Genomic DNA, 19,191 nt, shown 5'->3' on the forward strand with positions numbered 1-19,191 from the left:
GGGGCTTATTTCCCCCGATAAGTGCCTTAGGATTGCAGCCTTAGATCTTAGCTTTTTTCACTGTAAACTGAAGATCATAGTGAGCAACAAAATATACTGTTAATCCACAATATACAAGCACAGTACATGCAAACAAATGCCTGCCCAATAAAAGATTAAAAAGAAAAAAGCAGTAATATAGAATCGTATATAGCACAATCCTATACATGTTTATTCAGAAGTCTCATTTTGTTCAATGGAGCTTACTCCCAGGCAGGTGTGTTTGGATTGGTGCCATAATCTGTTTTCGGTGTATTAACAGAAATTTTAGTATCAGACCTGTTGTTTTTATAAAACAACAAGCATGAGTGACAATGGGCAGATTCTGCTCTGGAAAGGGATCAACTAGGGCACCAGCTGAAACTAAAAAAAAAAGGCATTCAAGTGGTTAATCACTGGTTGAGCACCTAGAAATGGCACTGGATAAAGGAGCACCCCCAATCTGCAAACTGAATCTTACAGAGAAGTGCAACTCCATCCAGTACAGTCTGTAAACTCAAGATTTACTGATCTACTGGCCAACGATACTCTATCTTATTTAGCCTAATAAGATAAGTTTGTTTCCCCAAATCCAGTTCCATACTGCCATCCAAAATCTGTTTGGCATTCCACTCCTTCTATAGGATTCAATTAAGAGATTGCATATTTTTCAGGGTGATTCCCAGCTTCCAGAGTGAGCCTCTCCTCATCTAATCCCCCTTTCACCTCAGAATATCTGGGAAGAGGGTTTCTTAACACCCAGGTCCTCCTCCTGTTGGGCTTAGCTATCTCATCTCACTCAAAGCTAGCCATCCAACATTATTGGACCCTCCCTGATGATCTATTAAATAGCATAAAGCAGAGTGTGCATAAAATCTACATCTCTTCTTTCTCACAAGTAATCTGGATCACACATGGCTTCAGGTGTCACTGTTGCCATGGCAACAGCATCAGCACTGCACAGGTCCCAGAGGCCTTCAGCCCCCCTGTCTCTCCTCTGCTCCCTGGCAAGGCTCTGGCTGCTCCATCACATACATTGATGGGTGACTCATCCAGATCACAGTCATTTGGTGGGCACAATGATCCTGGACAGAGATAGGAGCTGGGTGTCATCAGCATATTGGTGGTGACTCATGTCTAGATGACTTCAACCAGCAGGTTCATGTAGCTGTTGAAAAAGCATGGGGGATAGGATGAAATCTTCAGCACCCAAAGCTGCATGGACAAGGCATTGAACAATAGTCCTCCAGTACCATCTTCTGAGACCTACTCTCTCCCCATGAATAACTGGAGTCATCTCAGTAAGGTACCTCCATTCTGGCAGGGAATTCAAAAGGATTCCATGGTCAGTTGCATCAGTTGTATGTCACTGAGAAGTCTAGGAAGAACAACAGGATCTCATTCCACCCATCCATCTCTTAGAGCAGGTTATCTATTAGTGCAGCCAAGGCAGTTTTTGTTCCCAAATTGGGTGAAAACCAGAATGTTTCAGGCAATCAGTTTTATCCATGAAAACCTAGAGCTGGGTCACCAAAAATGTTCATGCACCTTACTTAGGAATAGAATGCTGGCAACTGGACTGTGATTCAAATTTGAATTGAAAAAATGCTTTTTCAGAAGAGGGAGCACTACCACTTCCTTTACTTCAGCTGGAACAAGTCCCTCTTGCACACTTCTGACTGTGTTAATAATCTCTGTCATAACTAGTCTAGATAATCCAGATCTGGTCATTTTATGATGCTGAGGAGCCTGGGTGGACATCCAATCTTGGGGAGAATCTTCAAGAGGCCGTCCCTGCTGACCAGGTCGAAAGCCTTCATGAGATCTATGAAGGCTATAAAGAGTGGCTGTCGTTGTTCCCTGCATTTCTCCTGCAGTTGTCTAAGGGAGAATACCATATCAGTGGTGGACCTGTTGGCTCGGAATCTGCACTGCGATTCTGGATAGACGCTCTCTGCAAGTACCTGGAGCCTCTTTAGTGCAACTCGGGCAAACAGCTTTCCTACAATGCTACAACGCTACAACGCAAGGACATGAAGGGCACTGTAATCTTTGATGGCTCCACATCAGACCCCTTTGACATCCGAAGCAGAGTGAAGCAGGGCTGTGTTCTTGCGCTGACCTTGTCTGGGATTTTTTTCGCTGTCCTGCTGAAGCAGGCCTTTGGAACCGCAACAGAAGGCATCTAGCTCCGAACCAGATCAGACGGAAAGCTCTTCAACCTCTCCAGACTGAGAGCAAAGTCCAGAGTCCAGCTGAAATGTCTGCGTGACTTCCTCTTTGCTGATGATGCAGCTGTCACCGCCCACTTTGCCAAAGATCTTCAGCAGCTCATGGATCGTTTTAGCAAGGACTGTCAAGACTTTGGACTGACAATCAGCCTGAAGAAAACACAGGTCATGGTTCAGGATGTGTACTCACCTCCCTGCATTACAATCTCTATGCATGAACTGGAGGTTGTCCATGACTTTGTGTATCTTGGCTCAACAATCTCCGACACACTTTCTCTTGATACTGAGCTAAACAAACGCATCGGTAAAGCAGCTACCACGTTTTCCAGACTCACAAAGAGAGTCTGGTCCAACAAGAAACTGACAGAACATACCAAGATCCAGGTCTACAGAGCGTGCGTTTTGAGTACACTTCTGTACTGCAGCGAGTCATGGACTCTTCGCTCACAACAGGAGAGGAAACTGAACATGCACTGCCTCCGAGGCATCCTCGGTGTCACCTGGCAGGACAAAGTTCCAAACAACACAGTCCTGGAACGAGCTGGAATCCTTAGCATGTTTGCACTGCTGAAACAAAGACGCCTGTGTTGGCTTGGTCATGTCGTGAGAATGGGCGATGGCCGGATTCCAAAGGATCTCCTCTATGGAGAACTCATGCAGGGAAAGTGCCCTACAGGTAGACCACAGCTGCGCTACAAGGACATCTGCAAGAGGGATCTGAAGGCCTTAGGAATGGACCTCAACTGATGGGAAAGCTTGGCCTCTGAGTGTCCTGCTTGGAGGCAGGCTGTGCAGCATGGCCTCTCCCAGTTTGAAGAGACACTTGCCCAACAGACTGAGGCAAAGAGACAAAGAAGGAAGGCCTGTAGCTAGGGAGACACACCAGGGACAGACTACATTTGCTCCCAGCGTGGAAGGTATTGTCACTCCCGAATTGGCCTTTTAAGCCACACTAGACGCTGTTCCAGAACCACTTTTCAGAGTGCGATACCATAGTCTTCCGAAATTGAAGGATGCCAATTGATTGATTGGTCATTTTATGCTAAAGGGTCAAGCACGTACATGTGCACAGCTGCACATCTCCAAGAGACACAGAGATTGTTCAGCTTCATTCTCCTGTTTCAAACTTAATCTGGGCATAAACAGAATAAATAAAATGGTGGGCAGAATTACCTGCATTATTTGAACTATATTATTTTCTATTTTGGGAACCGTTTTGAGCACATATAGTACTTGATTTTGTGCAAGCCAAAAACACATAAGACTGTACATAGGACTTGAGTAAGAAAGAACCATGGAAATCTCCTAAACAAATTACTGCAGCTGGAATGTGAGATCAGAATGGATAAGAAAATTTTTTTTTCTCCTCAACCTCCTCCCTATTAATTTTACTTAATAACCCTACGATTTGATATTATGAGAGAATAAAAACATCTCTCTTTTTGCATTCTCCACATCAGGCAAACTTCTATGAACATGTATTGTAATCTGCTGTGGTGGACCTGGGGCAGGACAAATGGGGTCAATTCCCCGGGTACCGTGCCTTGTCTGACTGCAGGACCATGCAGGAAGTGTTCCGAGGTTTTCAACATGATTGGAAACAGTACTTACGGTTTTCCGGAAGTACCGTTTAAGATTTCAGGGAATAATAATAATAATAATAATAATAATAATAATAATAATAATAATACAGGTATTTATATACCGCCTTTCTTGGTCGTCAGATTTCTCCTCAGACTTTAATTCAAGGCGGTTTACATAGGCAGGCTATACTAAATCCCAATAGGGATTTTTACAATTGAAGAAGGTTCTGTCTTTCCCCAGTTGGTACTGGAGTTGCATGAAGCTCTGTCATGCTGGGGAGCAGCATTGCACGGGGGGGGGGCATTGCGGACCTTTGTCCCGATAGTGGCAAGGGATAAGTCCATTACTGATATTCTGATAGTCACCATTTTCCTGAACACCATGCAGCTACATGGGAAAATTTACCTGCCTGGGTATATCTTTTTTAAAGGGAGGCAGTCCATACCTGGAAATCAAAATACGTTCAGGCATGTAAGGATGCAAAATGGACCAGAGGCCAGGTTTGAGTACAGGCAGGGAAATGCTAATGGCAGGGCCTGACTCACCTTTTGCATTCCTTTTTGGCAACACCCATGGCAGAGGCAGGAGGGGAGAAGACAAGGCAGGTTCTGGGCTCACTCTCCCCAGTCCACAGAGCAGCACTATACCCACTCCATAAATGATCATGGGTCAATGATCATGGTTCCATCCTGTAGCAGCCCACCCCCAAGCCTTATGCCTTCCCTTTCTCCTTGTTCCTTCTGGCAGCAATGATGGGGCTGTTCATGAGCCCTGAGGACCTTGCCCTTTTCCTACCCACACTGGATCCTATCGAGCAAGAGGGTAATAGATGTGAGAATGTGGAGAGCTCCCCACTCCCTCCCCTGTACAGTCCCACCCTGAACACAAGTACCAACTACTTGTTGTAGAGTGGTGGAGGAGAGGGAACCCTACATGCTAGCACCTATTGACCAGGTAACAAGTGTGACAGAATCAAAGATTTTATTGAATAGCATCAGAGATAGAGCAGCACCTGGAAGAAAGACACAGGAGTGGAGTTGCCCAGCCATCCCAGTATGCCTGCTTTATTTTATTTAAAAGATTAAGGCTGCAATCCTAACCTCACTTTCCTGGGAGTAAGTCCCATTGAACACAATAGGACTTACTTCTGAGTAGACCTGGTTAGGCTTGTCCCATAATATGTTGCCTTTCCTATGTTCTTTCTGTCTGCCAATGTTAATCATCCTGGACACAGTCCTTCAGGGAGCCAAGCTAAAAGTTTCCCAAAGCTGTTACCTTTTGGGCCTGATCTTCCATGCACAGTATTAGTATTTCCTCAGTTATAAGCAAGATAATGAGAATGTTTTGCTTGTGCCTATGGAAGGCATACAACAGCAGGAGCCATCAGTTTCCATGCTTTTGCCAAAGACCCATCTAGTCCAGCTTCCTGTATCTCAGTGGCTCACCAAATGCCTCAGCGAACATAAAAGGCAACAAGAGACCTGCATCATGGTGTCACGCCCTTGCATCTGGCATTCTGAGGTAGCCCACTTCTCAAACCAGGAGGTTGCACACACCCATTATGGCTTGTAACCCGTGATGGACTTTTCCTCCAGAAATGTGTCCAATGCCCTCTTAAAGGCATCTAGGCCAGGTGCCACCCTCACATTCTGTGGCAAGGAGTTCCACAGACCAACCATATGCTGAGTAAAGGAATGTTTTCTTTTGTCTGCCCTAACTCCTTTAGCACTCAATTTTAGTGGCTGTCCCCTGCTGTTGGGTGAGAGGGAAAAGAACATCCCTCTATCAACCCACTGCATAATTTTGTATGTCTCAGAGCCCAAGCCTATGCATGTCTACTCAGAAGCAAGTAGTCAGTGGGGCTTTACTCCTAGGTAAGTGTGGACAGGATTTCAGCTTGAGAGCCCAAGCTGATGCAGGTCTACTCAGAAGCAAGTCCCATTAGAGTCCATTGGGCTCACTCCCAGGACTGCAGCCTAAGTTCCCTCCCTCCAGTGCTCTTGAAGTGCAGCGCATGATAAGTAACCAGACGGGAGACAGCAGAAGCCGCCGAAAAAGCAGGCCGAGCAGGTCCGCGAAGGCAGCCGCCCGAGCGCGCCAAGCGCCAGCCCCGCCCCTCAGGCATGTTTACAACGCCTTGAACCGCCAGCAGCAGAACTCGCCCATGCCAGGCTAAGAGCCAATCGGGACCCGCTCGAACCTTTCACCTGAGGGGAGCCGGAGGCGGGACTTGGGAGCATGCCAGGCACCGCCCACAAGGCGAACTTTCGAATTCTGTTGGCTTAGCGCAGGACGATGACAGCCAATGGCCGAGCTCGCGGGTGGCCGAGCCCCGCCCGGCCCGCCCCTTCGGTCTGCACCCCGCCTGTGAACGGAGGGCGGCGGTGGCTTTTCTCGCTCCTCATTGGTCGCGAGCGGCCGCCGTTCTTGTGGCGTCAGAGCCGCCTTGTGCATTGGTGCCGCCCAGGCGCGAAATGTAAGGCGGGAAAGTCTCGGGTTTGGGGGTGGCTGTTCTGGGCTGTGGGAAGCCGCGACTGGGAAGAGGCCGCGGCCGCAGCTGAGAGGGAGGCTTCCCTGGGATGCGGGGTTGAGGCGCCCCCACCGCACACCAGGAAGAGCCAGCGGCGGCAGCGGCTTCTCACCTCCAGAGCGGCGAGTTCTGGCGCGGGATGTCTGAGCAGCCGGGCCCCCCTCCCCCTCCGGCGGCAAGGCAGAGCTCGGGGGACTCCCCGAAGCGGGTCTTGGTCTCCGTCATCAAGACCACCCCCGTCAAGCCTCCCCGCGGAGGCCCCGAGGAGCCCGCCCGCGCCCCCCTACCGCCGCCCATCCCCAGCAGCCCGGGCTTCAGCGACTTCATGGTCTACCCCTGGCGCTGGGGGGAGAACGCGCACAACGTCACCCTCAGCCCTCCCCCCGCCGCCGCCCAGCCTCTCCGCGACGGGCGAGGAGGCGGCGTAAGCGGCGGCGGGTCCCGGGGCGCGGCGGGGCGCTCGGGCGGAGAGGACGAAGAAGCCGGCAGCCCGGACAGCGGAGGCGGCGGGCCGCTGAGGGTGAGTCAGTGAGTGAGTAGGGGAAGGGATCGGAAGAGCGTTCAACGGTGAGGCGATGTTGACGGTTGAACGGAAATAACGGACGCCCTTTAAAGGGTTCTGTGGACACCCGACAGACCCTCCCCCCCGTCCTCCTCAGCTCTCCTTTCTCCCGAGGCTTCGAGTGAAGTCACTTCCGCGAGGGGTCCGTGACGACACCTCCGCGCGCCAAAACTGTGTTTTTAATGGGGGGGCCTCAGGCACGCACGCGCACCCCCCGTGCGTGCACGCGCACGCCCAGAGGCTCACCGTTGGCCCGTGTAGACGCGCGACTGGACAGGTAGTGTGCGCGCATGCGCACCTTCCTTCATTCCTTGCCCGGCCTCCTTCCTGGGGCGCCAGGTGATGTGAAAGGAACGTTCGCAGAGCTGAGGGTGCTGAGCCTCTTCAGCACCGCAGCAGTGGCAGCAGCAACGCGTCTGGCCTGGGTGGCTTGTTTGCTTCCTCGTATCTATCAAAACATTGACACTCCTGCAGTGTAAAGTGCTGGTCTCTGCTTGGATACTCTGGTGAGCTCTGAAAGCTGCCACAGCTGGCCCAGCTCTGCCCTGCCCACAGGTGCACACGCTTGACCCCTGTTCTGAATAGGCAACATTGGGCAGAAAGTCCTATCAATCTTTATTGGCACCACATAAAACAACACACACTTAATAAACCACAGACATACTGAAGTAACAGTGTCTTCATGTATCTGTTCTGATGGGCTGTTGATGCAGCTGATGCTGCAGTGGTTCCCAAGCTGTGGGTCTTGGACCAACCAGCGGGTCGTGACCCAATTTTGGGTGGTTCCTGAAACTGACAGGGCAGATCAGGCTATTGGGTGGGGAAGCCATTGCTGCCCAATCACCATTATAGCCACACCCCTCAGCATTTATAAATCTGGTCACAGCCTCTAGGGCAATGGTTCTCAAACTTTGAGCACCAGGAGCCACTTTTTAGAATGAGAATCTGTCAGGGCCCACCAGAAGTAATGTCATTGGATGTGACATCATCAAGCAGGAACATTTTTAACAATAATAGACTGCAATCCTACCCACACTTACCCAGGAGTAAGTTCTATTGACTGTCATTGTTAAAAGCATATATATAGTAGTCTATTAAAAGTACAAATGTGTAACATTTCCCTAAATGCATTCACATACCATAGTAGCATCAAATCTAATATATTAAAAATAAAATATTGAAATGAAGGGGGACGCACCTGAAATTTGTTAGCAACCTATCTAGTGGGTCTCGGCTCACAGCTTGAGGAACACTGCCTAGGGCCTTTAAAAGTTTGGGAAAAGCTGGCTAGTCTTTAAGGTGCTAAAGGACTCCTTTGTGGGGGTTTTTTTTCCCTACTTCTCTGGAAGTTGCCACAGTTTGAAAACTAACATTGGAAGGACAAGAATTAGGCAGCCTGTTCCTAAGGGTCCAAGACAATCTCTTTGCTGTGCTTGTGGAAACATCTTTAGAACTGAAAGATGGCTGTTAAGGGCCCAATCCTATCCAAATTTCCAGCACCAGTGCAGCCATACTAAAGGGGTGCACACTGCATCCTGTGGTGGGGAGGCAGTCTTGGAAAGCCCTTCCAGATAAGGGAACGTCTGTACTCTTATCTCATGGCTGCATTACAGCTGCATCAGTGCTGGAAAGTTGGATAGGATTGGACCCTAAGACCGAGAGCTCATGTAATATAGTGACTGACGGCACAATCTTATATATATCTACTCAGAGTTAAACCCTGCTGTGTTTTTTTGAGACTTATTGCCAGGACGGTGTGTATAGGATTACAGCTGGAGGCAGAGGGTTCAGTCCTATCCACCTTTCTAGTACTGATGCAGCTGTGCCAAAAGAGTGAGTGCTGCATCCTGTGGTGGGGATTCAGTTATGGGGACCGCCCAAAGGTAAAGGAATATTTGTTCCCTTACCTTGGGTTGCATTGTGGTTACAGCAGAACTGGAAAGTTGGATGTCACTGGTTTGTTTCTTGTCTCTGCTGCAAACTCTCTAGGTCAGGGGTGCTCAATAGGTGGATCACGATCTACCGGTAGATTGCGAGGCAAAATGAGTAGATTGCGGAGTGCCGACCCCCCCCCTTTCAGGTGCCTCTGGGAGGAAACGCCGGGAGTAAGGCCCATTGTACTCAATGGGGCTTACTCCCAGGTAAGTGTGGCTAGGATTGCAGCCTCACAGCCTAATCCTAGGCATGTCTACTCAGGAGTAAGTCCTGTTATACTCAGTGGGGCTCAAGGTACACCAACATACATTGTACACATAAATGTTATATGTTATGATGGCACGAACATTGTAAAAAAAACTCTGGTATGTCTCCGGGCCTTGCTGGGTTTCAAAGTAGCTCTCGAGCCAAAAAAGTGTGAGTACCCCTGCTCTAGGTGGTCTTCAGAAGGCCTCTACCTCCACAGCTACCATAAGAGGATGATGGTTTTATAAGATTGTTTTAAGGACTACTAATTAACATGGAATGTTTTGTATATTTGGAAAAAGCTATACAAATTAAGATCAAGTGCGACTATCGTTTCTTACCAAAGCTTTTCGGAACCAAAGTGAGAAGCATTGCAAGTTCCTGGGCAAATTAAACTCAAATTCAGATTGAGTTCAAAGGGCTCTAGAAAGCTGGGTCCATCCTTGGACACTGTCACAATTTAAGAAATGTGCCCAGTCTCTCAATTGACCAGTGAGCTGAGGCCTCTGCCCACCTCCAGAAGGGGGGAAAATTTGACTAGTTGAGAGGCAGCAGTGGTGGAGGATGTCTGCTTATGCGTGTGCCAATAATGAAAAAGTGAAGGTACCTTGTATGAGTTTCTTGGGGGTAATCTGTGCATGCAGTAGAACTCATGTGTACACTAGCCAGGATAACAGAACTTGGGGAGTAGAGCAGTACATTGGCTGTAGTTTTAAACTTGGGCTGCCCCTGCCTACTGGTCAGTAGTCAATCCCTTGTTGGATTGTGGGACCTGGCAGATGCCCAACTGCATTACTGTTGACACTATAGCTAGGAAGTGTTCATCTTTTCTCATTTTGCTACAGGGATGGTTTTATTATCAAATTCCTTTGTCCACTCACAATCCCATATCTTACAATTCCTTGCTTTTTAATGTTTCACGGTTGTTTTCACACATACGCTTAAACTTATAGCCTTTTTCCTCAACCAGTTTTTCCCCTTCATGTATGTGTTTCTTTTTATACATTTGTGTACTTTCCAGTTAGTGTTTATATTGTGATAAGGAAATAAAGAAATAATCTTGGAAAAATATGCAATCAAATAGCTGTAATTAGAATACAGCAGAACAAAAACAGGATGAAAATATTTCATGAGGGAATATGACAACCTTTGATGGCCATCAACTTTTTTGTTATGTCTTTTAATTTACTAGGATGGGATTAGACGAGGCCGGCCAAGAGCAGACACCGTCAGAGATCTGATAAGTGAGGGGGAGCATTCTTCCAGCAGGATTCGCTGTAATATTTGCAACAGGGTGTTCCCACGAGAAAAGTCTTTGCAGGCACACAAAAGAACTCACACTGGTAAGCAGACTAAATCAACAAGGAGTAACGTTGAACGTAGGTGTTCTGTCATGCCTTTGGAGAAAATGGAAAACTTAACAGTATGGTGTTTTGTCAGAAATGAATTGAGCTGCATGATATGCTAAGGTATGGTAGCATGATAGGGTCTTTTTACACTTGTACAGACACTGCTTTACAGTTGCTGGAGTGATAAAATAATTATGGAAAACACTGTTGCGAGTGCCTGTTTTTCTTAGGAGTCTGAAAGGTAAGTTCAAGATTCCTGAATCCAAATGGGGGGAGGGGAATTCTTATTTCAAATACAGTGGGCCCTCCTTATCTGAGGGCTCAGCATCTGTAGATTTGAATATCCTTGGGGACTAAGCCTGTAGCTGGAAGGCTTCAGAGGACCTCCAGAAGCTGCTCAAAGTCACTTCTGGTTGTCCATCACACAAACATCCATGGATTGGATTTCAGCTGCAGAATTCGGTATCATGGGGAGTCCTGGAACTGATCCCGTGCAGATACCAAGGGCCTACTGTACTGTTAATCATGTAATGAAATTGAATCTCATTGGATCTTTAATAAATGCAGTAGCTTCATTAGGTTCACCCCCACTATGTGAAAGACTGAAATATTGTTTTAACTTGCATTTATGCCACACCTATAGACTCAGTAGGATTTAATCCTAAAAGAAAACTCATAGGATCATGTTATTAATGTAATGCTGTGACGTTAAATGTCAAGCATGTCATTGCTTCCTACGGGCTTGGATTTCCCCCCCTAAATTGTCGGTGGGCGTGGTGAATCAGGATTGAAACTGATATGGGAGAAGAGCAGCTTTGTCCCTACTCTAGTCTGATTTGAGGGCTATACAGTACTTGCTCAGCACAGCTCTTTGTCCAGGGAAACAAGCTGCTGTTGGTGTCAATGATGGATTTCCATCCTGGGCAAATAGCAGCTGGCAAGGGGAGTTTTGGCCTCATTGTATTCCTTTTCCTTTTTTTTCTATACCCTTTTGTGTATGTGTACTTGTCAACTGAAAATAACATTTCATCCATATGATGGAGTGGACTTTATAAAAGTCACATTATAAAAGTCAAATTTCTTGGTCTTTAATGTGCCACAAACTGGTTGTTTTGCTGAACAAACACAGCTGCCCTTCTAGAAGAATTTATACCAAACTGTCAAAATGTCTACAGTAGGGCTGTGGCCAAGTAGCATGCCAGCAATAGGTCAATAAATGTATTTTTAAAAATTGGGAATAATACATTTACACTGGCAAGAACAAAGCAGTTTGCAAAAGAACTTTCAAAGTGTTAACTTCTTAGAGCATCCTTGGAAATCTCAGGTGCTTATAATCATTGTTCTAACTTTCCCCCAGGTGAGAGACCATATTTGTGTGACTATCCAGAATGTGGAAAAGCTTTTGTTCAGAGTGGGCAACTTAAAACACACCAACGTCTCCATACAGGAGAGAAACCTTTTGTCTGCTCAGAAAACGGTAAGCTATGAAAAATAGGCTTTAAAAATTCAAGTAAAACATCTGCAGGTACAGTTGAAAGTGTGCATATATATATTGAAGAAGGTAGAGTGAAGGGAATGGGAAATGGAGTAGAGTCGAGCCCTAACACAATGTTGCCCTGGAAGTTGTTGTTCAGTGTTGTAGTCTCTATACTTGAATGGCTAGAATCTTCATTTGACGTTGGTGGTCAAAAGAGCTGGGAAAGGTTTGGCATTCTACAATTTAATTGTATTGAACAAAAAGTGTTTCAATGGCAGATGTTCTGATGACTTGTATTTCCATTTGATGAGACCAGACAAATATTAGGATGTAACGAGAGTTAAAAACAAACTCCTCACTTAGCCAGAAGCCCTGCATATTTGTCAGTTAGAACTAATTTGTAGGTAAGAATTATTTTTTGCTTCTCTTTAATATGTTCCAACATTGGGGACAAATTTCAAAGTATGAAAAATTTGTTGGAAAGCTGGCAGACAGGTAGAGATCTAGAAAGAGAATGGAAGGAAAATAGAGTAGACTTTTGTGGAAAATATTGGATTATTTGTACACTACCCTGGTAAAGGAGATGCAGACTAAAATGCTTAATTTTTCAGCAGAAGAGTTGCAAACAATGCAAGTCATACAGAGTCAATGTGGATTCTCAAATATAAGGGGTGTTTTGTGTGAAGTGGATAAGCTGTACAGTAGTGAGAAAAATGTTCTCTCTTCGTGCTCAGAGGCACTATTTTCATACAATCTTGCATTCAGTTGTAGTATTGAAAAAACATTTCAGGTTTATCCCTGAAGAGCCTTAGCACAAAATTTTCAATGGAGGCCATGTTGTCTCTGCATTTGGGTTGTTTTCGGTATACAGACAGGAACATAAGGGGAGCAAGTGGCTTGAAGGAAGTAGTGATACAGTATAGACCAGCAATTTTCAATCTTTCATCTCTGACAAGATACTAAAATAGTCCATCAGTTTTTTGACAATTGACAAGGCACACCATTCTTCGGGGGGGGGGGGCTCACATCCCACAATGGCCCTACTAATAAATTACCCCCAAACTTCTGTAGCAAACCTGTGGACTATTTGTGGCACACCAATGTGCAGTGGTACACTGGTTGAAAATCACTGGTATAGACAAATAAATCAATGACTACTGAGAAAGCCCATCTGTAGGAAAATATCGCCTACTACCTGGCAAGGGCTCTGGTCAGCATCAACAGTGTGAGCAAGGCATGCAAGACAAACTTTGGAGACAGAATGAAGGCAGAGAGGTGGCCAGAACCTGAGGTAGGGAAGCTGAATGCTGATTGTTGGAACATAATTAATTTAGGCTGCCAGGCTTACTTGTCTTTATAAAATACAAAAATGAAATGTGTGAATTCTGCTAGTTGTTTGGACTTGTATCTGTCTTGCTTTGTGAAAATAGACAAATAATGAATATTTTAAAGGTGGAAAAGATTGTGCTGAATGTTTTTTTTTTTCTGATAAGGATGTGTAAGCAGATTCACGCATGCAAATCGTCATTGTACCAAGCACCCATATGCAAGGCTGAAGAGAGAAGAGCCTACAGACAGACTTAATAAAAAGCAATCGGCAGACAACAAAGCTGTTGCTGAATGGCTGGCAAAGTTAGTCTTTTATTATTTTAAAGTTTATATTTTACTTTGAAAAGTCTATTCCGTTTTGACAGCCATCTGTAAACCATTTGTAAAATCATTTTTGATATGTTTAAAGTCCAGTATTTTAAAACAATCTAGGCACTTAAAACTTATCATTAGATCTGAGTTGTCTTTGTCTCAACTGTTTTTTTTAGCTAATTGCATGAAAGATCCTTATAAGGAGTTAACTAGCTATGATTTTAGTGATAATTTCTAAAGCTAACTTTCAACTTTATTGGCAGGTACTGGGAAATGAGAGAACAGCGCACTCCGACATTGAAAAGTAAAACTGCCCATAAGCCTGACCAGGAGCAGCAAGACCCAATGGAATATCCTCAGTCTGATGAAGATGAGGAAAAGAATACCGTCCCTTCAGCCACCTGTAGCCGCCTTCAGGAGCAACGTGAACGCTTGCATGGGGCAATGGCACTCATTGAGCTTGCAAACTTGGCTGGAGCTCCACTGCGACAGTAGTAGAATAACTGGACCTGCTAATAGACAAAATGTACTGCATTTTGGTACTTAAACCAGTTAGCTCCAGGCATAAGCTAAGCACCTTATTTGCTTTCATAGGCTGCTATTCTGTAGAATTTATGAAGAATGTTGTTGTCCCAGATAATGGGGTAAGAGAATTGCACTTTTTTGTATGGTAAAGTCAGATGTAAAGCTTTTAAAGTATTTTGTAAATAGGAGACTGCTATATGCAGGGTGGATATTCTCATTTATGGAAAACTAGATTTGCAAGGTTAGGACTGTGCTTTTAATCGCAATTATGCGGAAGTAAGTTGCTGTGGGACTTGCCTCTGTGTAAGTGTTTAAAATTGGGATGCTAGTCATTCTTTGATTCAGTTCTCACAGAAGCACTTTCTGAACTCTAGAATAATGGTACGTTTGTTCAAAAAAAAACAAGCCTGAAACTGTTTGAAATTTTTCTCAAATATCAATGTCTTAACTAGCATCATTGAGGATGCTAGAATAATTAACTGTATACTGGTGTAGAAAATCAGGTTATGTGGTGTTCAGGATCTTCACTGTGACTGCTGGCACTAAGACTGACTGCTGTTGGTGGATGAAGCTCTCATTAGTTGAGCACTTGTTGTTCCTAACAGAATGCTGGGAACATTTGCACATTGTTGGACTTGCCTATAACTGAGTGGTTAATCTTGCAAATTCTAGGTATCATGGAAACATCACATCAATTGTGGATTTTTTTTACTTGGACCCTGTAACAATGGTATGTGATTTGTTGATAAGCATATTTGCAGAATAGTGTTGGTTTTTAGTAAAGTATTTTATAAAACTCTCATTAGTAAACACTAAAATACTGCTTCAAAGGATTTTTTGCTGATAGATTTTTTTCTTGCATAACGCCACCTTATTGCTTTATTTGAAATTTACATGCCAAGTTTGTGTTCACTAACTGTAGTTCAGTTACTGAAAAAAGTACAAAATATTGCTGTACAATTAGGGAAATAGACTTCCAGCAGTAGTTGCAAGTGTGATGTGTATGGCTTAGTATTTCCTGCAATGAAAATGTACTAAGTGCTTTTGAGCACTTAAAAAAGAAATAAAATTTTAGCAGAAGACATTATTTTTAGGGGTTTTAAGAAATTTATATGCCAGGCTTGTGCCTTGATAGCTGTCTATGTGAATACAATGGGTAGAGATGTATAATAAATTTGAGAGAATTCTGTATTCACTGCTTTTAGACAGTAAAAGGGATACTGGCATAAGCCTATGAACGATCTGATTCTTGGCCAAATAACCTCTTTCTGTGATTCAGACTGGCAAATGCATTTGGCATTTTGCAATCAGAATTCTTACTGATTGCAAAAAATAAGAAAACAAAGAAAAGAATTCATTTGATTCTATGAAACTTAATGTCTTAAATTGGCAAGATGCTGATACACTTTTGCTACTTTTTGGTAGATTATGCCTATAGCCTTAGAATTACAGTACATATTTTGGCAAAGGACTAGAAGGGAAAAAATGTAGTTTCTTAATGGATTTGAATCTTGTCATTCTTTGGCTTGTTAGCTTCATGTAAGTTTGGCACCTCTTCTTTAAAGCAAAGCACTTCAACCTGTACCTGCCTACCTAAACATTGATGTGCTCTCCTTGGAAAATAAGGCTAAAGACTTTCAATTGCCTTCGATGCTTTTCCTAAAGCTCAGTAGGGAGAGTTACCTGCACTTCTTGGAATCCAACTGATAGCATTGTAAAAGTAAGCTTCTGATTGTGTTGCTTAGTTCTAAAGACAGGTTTCAATTCCTTCTCAGTGCATACAAAATTCCCCCTTGTCAATCTATATATTTACACTGAATGCAAATTGAAAACATGTTCTTAATCAAAATACATTCTGCCTCACTGTAGGCAAGTCAAGCTGCTTTATCAATTATGTATAAAATACATTTTTGGAAAAACTCCAAACAAAATAAGTTAGATTTGTGGTAAAGGTTGGTTTTAAAAGTGGTGGTTCAAGAATTCTGTGCTTCATATGATTAAGCTGTAGTTTTGGCATGAGTTAAGATGTTGTCATTCTAATAAGCTTTCAATAAAAAGTTGCCTGAATCCTAAGTTTGTAATCATGGTGGTATTAATTCTTCTTATAGCACACTATCAGCCCCACTTAGTTTTGTGGGGTATTCTGGTGTGTGTACAATGATCCTGTGTCTGCTTGTGTATTAAAATTGGTTGGTACATTTGTCTAATACAGAAGATGATGAAAGCTGAAGAGTTGCATTCAAGCACCATGTCTATATTGGAGCTCTTGGCTAGTGAGCTGTTAAGTGCATTTTGTCAGTAAGTAGTCACAGCCAAAACAGACACTGTAAGCATATACTTGAAATTGATATTTGTGTGTGTGCGTGCTGGTAAATATCAGCTACCAACTTGCTGCTCATTCACCCACTTTGAACAGTGTGTCTGTGTTCTTTGGAGGAATCTCTTCAAATTACTGCAGCTGCATTGTTTTGAATTGCTTCACTTTTTCTTACTAATTATAAAAATGTTCCCATTCTTACACATACTAGAGAACAAAGGCCATACTGTTAGAATTCCTGTATATCTGAAATCATTGCTGTATACACAAGTGTATGGTTAGGAGAACATGTGGAAACTGCTACTAGAACTTTACAGGTACATTTACAGACCAAGCTGTTGACAACCATGTCTTAAGGATGTAACTCTAAACCTTGCATACCTAAAAGCTGATAAACTTGGTATATCAGGTGGGACAGAGGGAAATGATAAGTGGGTTCATTGTTGCAGGGGAAAATATATATATATATGACAACATGTAATCTGTGAAGGCTGAAGGAGTTTTGCCACCTGTATCCTTGACAGTATATGAAAGTATTTGGACCTTTTGTGTATCAGTACAGATTGTGTACTGTGATGTAGGAGTGACTTTATATTAGAAAACTTAAATAAAACTTGACTATGATGGTAACTGGAGAAATTGTAATTGCAAAAATAAACCGGCTTCCCTCAGTGCAGATGTCTAGCAGTGCATACCCCTTTTCATCCCTAATACCAGACTACTATGCACTGTTAGCAAGTAAATACTTGAGAAATGAGACATCTGGCATGTGTGAAATGTCTATCCAGATGCTTCAGAAAAAGTTCTTTCATCTAGAATCACAACCGCTAGTACTGATGTCCTCCATAGATGCCCATAATTAAAAATCTTTGGAAAGAGTTCAAAAATTTTTGTTTAGAGGAATGTACAGATTTTAGCGTATTCGTTAGCTTTTGTAGTTGGGTGGCTGAAATTCTATGCACACTCATATGACAGCAAGTTGTATTAAACTGTTCCCTTTCATGTAACATACATAGGCTTAGGCTACATGGATGATTTGCATTTTGTATACCACTTTTGAATATGCAAGACACTTTATATGTCTGTTGTGATGTAATCCTTATAACAACTCTGTAAGGAAGGAAAGTATTGCCAGCTGGGGAGCTGAGAGTAGCTGATCTAAGAAGGCTTAGTGAGTTCATAACAATGAAAGAGTTGTGATTCAGCCTCTGTACAAATCTCAGCTATATAGAGCAGGGGTGCCCAAACCAAACGGCCCTCAAGGCCTCTCAATGCAGCTCTCAGGGAGCCCCTAGTCTCCAATGAGCCTCTGGCCCTTCGGAGATTTGTTGGAGCCCACACTGGCCCAACGCAACTTTCAACGTGAGGGCTACTGTTTGACCTCTCATGTGAGCTGTGGGATGAGGGCTCCCTCCACTGCTTGTTGTTTCACTACTTGTTTCTGTGATGCAGTAGCGACAGCAAAGGAAAGGCCAACCTTGCTTTGTGCAAGGCCTTTTATAGGCCCTGAGCTATTGCAAGACCTTCATTCATTCATATAAGTTCATCTTTAATATATTCATTAATGTAAATGTATGTACATTTATTCAAATTTTAAATGTAAATTGATTCTTTTTCTCCCTAGTCCCAACACAGTGTCAGAGAGACGATGCGGCTCTCCTGCCAAACACTTTGGACACCCGTGATATAGAGTAAGCATGACTACTCACAAGAGCAGAAGTTGGCAATAACACAATCTTAGCTTGGTTAATTCACTGAGTTTTGTGTCCCGGGTTCTCTTCCCCTCGTATAAACTAAACAAGTAGAAAGCACCCACCTTCTTACTACTCTGTACTGAAAAAGAAGTCTGCTGCTCTTCTAGTGTATATGTTTGAATGTTTAAATACTGTTGTATCCAAAATAGTGACTGTACTAAGCAGTCTTATACAGTGTTTCTCAAGGTTTGTCCTTCACATGGTCCACCTGTTCAAAGTACCACCAGAAGTAACTGGTGGTGACAGTTCTGGGGTGGGAGGCCCGATATGACATGACAAACACCAGTAAAAGGGTCAGGGTGGACAGGAAGACGAGCATGGAAAAGCATGCTTTGGAGTGCTGCCTGCTGAGCTGTATCTCCTACCACTGCTCTTTGCATTGTGTTCCTGGTCTTGCTGCCTGGTGGCAGCTGTCCAGTGGCCCTTCAAGTACCACCAGACCACTGCAAGAACTACTGGTGGTACCTGTACCACTGTTTGAGAAACAGTGGGTCTTACCCCAAGTCTGGCCATTGGTTCATTGAAGTTACTAGTGTTTCTGCTAACTAACTGCAGCTCGCCCCCCCCCCCAGGCTACCTGCAGATGCAGAGACAACTTGAGACCGTTGAGCACGGAAAACGTGCTCTGCCACTAGAGGCACGATACCAACTCGAACAGATGCTCCCCTCCTTGCAAGCGGTGGGCAGATCCCGCTCCCATAAGCGCAGTATCAATGAATGGTCATCAGGGGGCGCCCTAACTGAGCCGGTGTCTCTGCTTGGAAGAAGTTTCAGCGGGAGAGAGGAGGAGGGAAGGCAGGCACCCATCGCAGCCGAGTGGGTGGGGCAGGCGGCCTGGGTGCGATCTTCTTCCTGTTTGCTTTCGCTTCCTCGGCCGAGGAGGAGCTCCAGGCAGGCACTAGTCCAGTGCCGGGGAGCGGGCGCCGCGCGGTCATGCCTTGTTGCATGGCGAACAGTTTGGGACTTGCTGCGCGGGCCAAGAGATGAAAGCCACGCAGGAGGAAGAGGAGGCGGCGGCGGCG

At 44.5% G+C, this 19,191-nt stretch overlaps 1 protein-coding gene across 1 annotated transcript; it reads left to right on the forward strand.

The window, feature by feature from the left end:
* Positions 1 to 6,359: 6,359 nt before the first annotated feature.
* ZNF367 (zinc finger protein 367) lies at positions 6,360 to 16,098 on the forward strand. The gene is made up of 5 exons (XM_066616960.1): positions 6,360 to 6,883; positions 10,299 to 10,449; positions 11,813 to 11,932; positions 13,426 to 13,564; positions 13,837 to 16,098. The coding sequence occupies exons 1-5, from the start codon at positions 6,503 to 6,505 to the stop codon at positions 14,066 to 14,068; spliced, it is 1,023 nt and encodes a 340-aa protein (XP_066473057.1). The 5' UTR covers positions 6,360 to 6,502; the 3' UTR covers positions 14,069 to 16,098.
* Positions 16,099 to 19,191: the final 3,093 nt, after the last annotated feature.

Source organism: Tiliqua scincoides, chromosome 2, assembly GCF_035046505.1.
Source record: "Tiliqua scincoides isolate rTilSci1 chromosome 2, rTilSci1.hap2, whole genome shotgun sequence".
NCBI lineage: Eukaryota > Metazoa > Chordata > Lepidosauria > Squamata > Scincidae > Tiliqua > Tiliqua scincoides.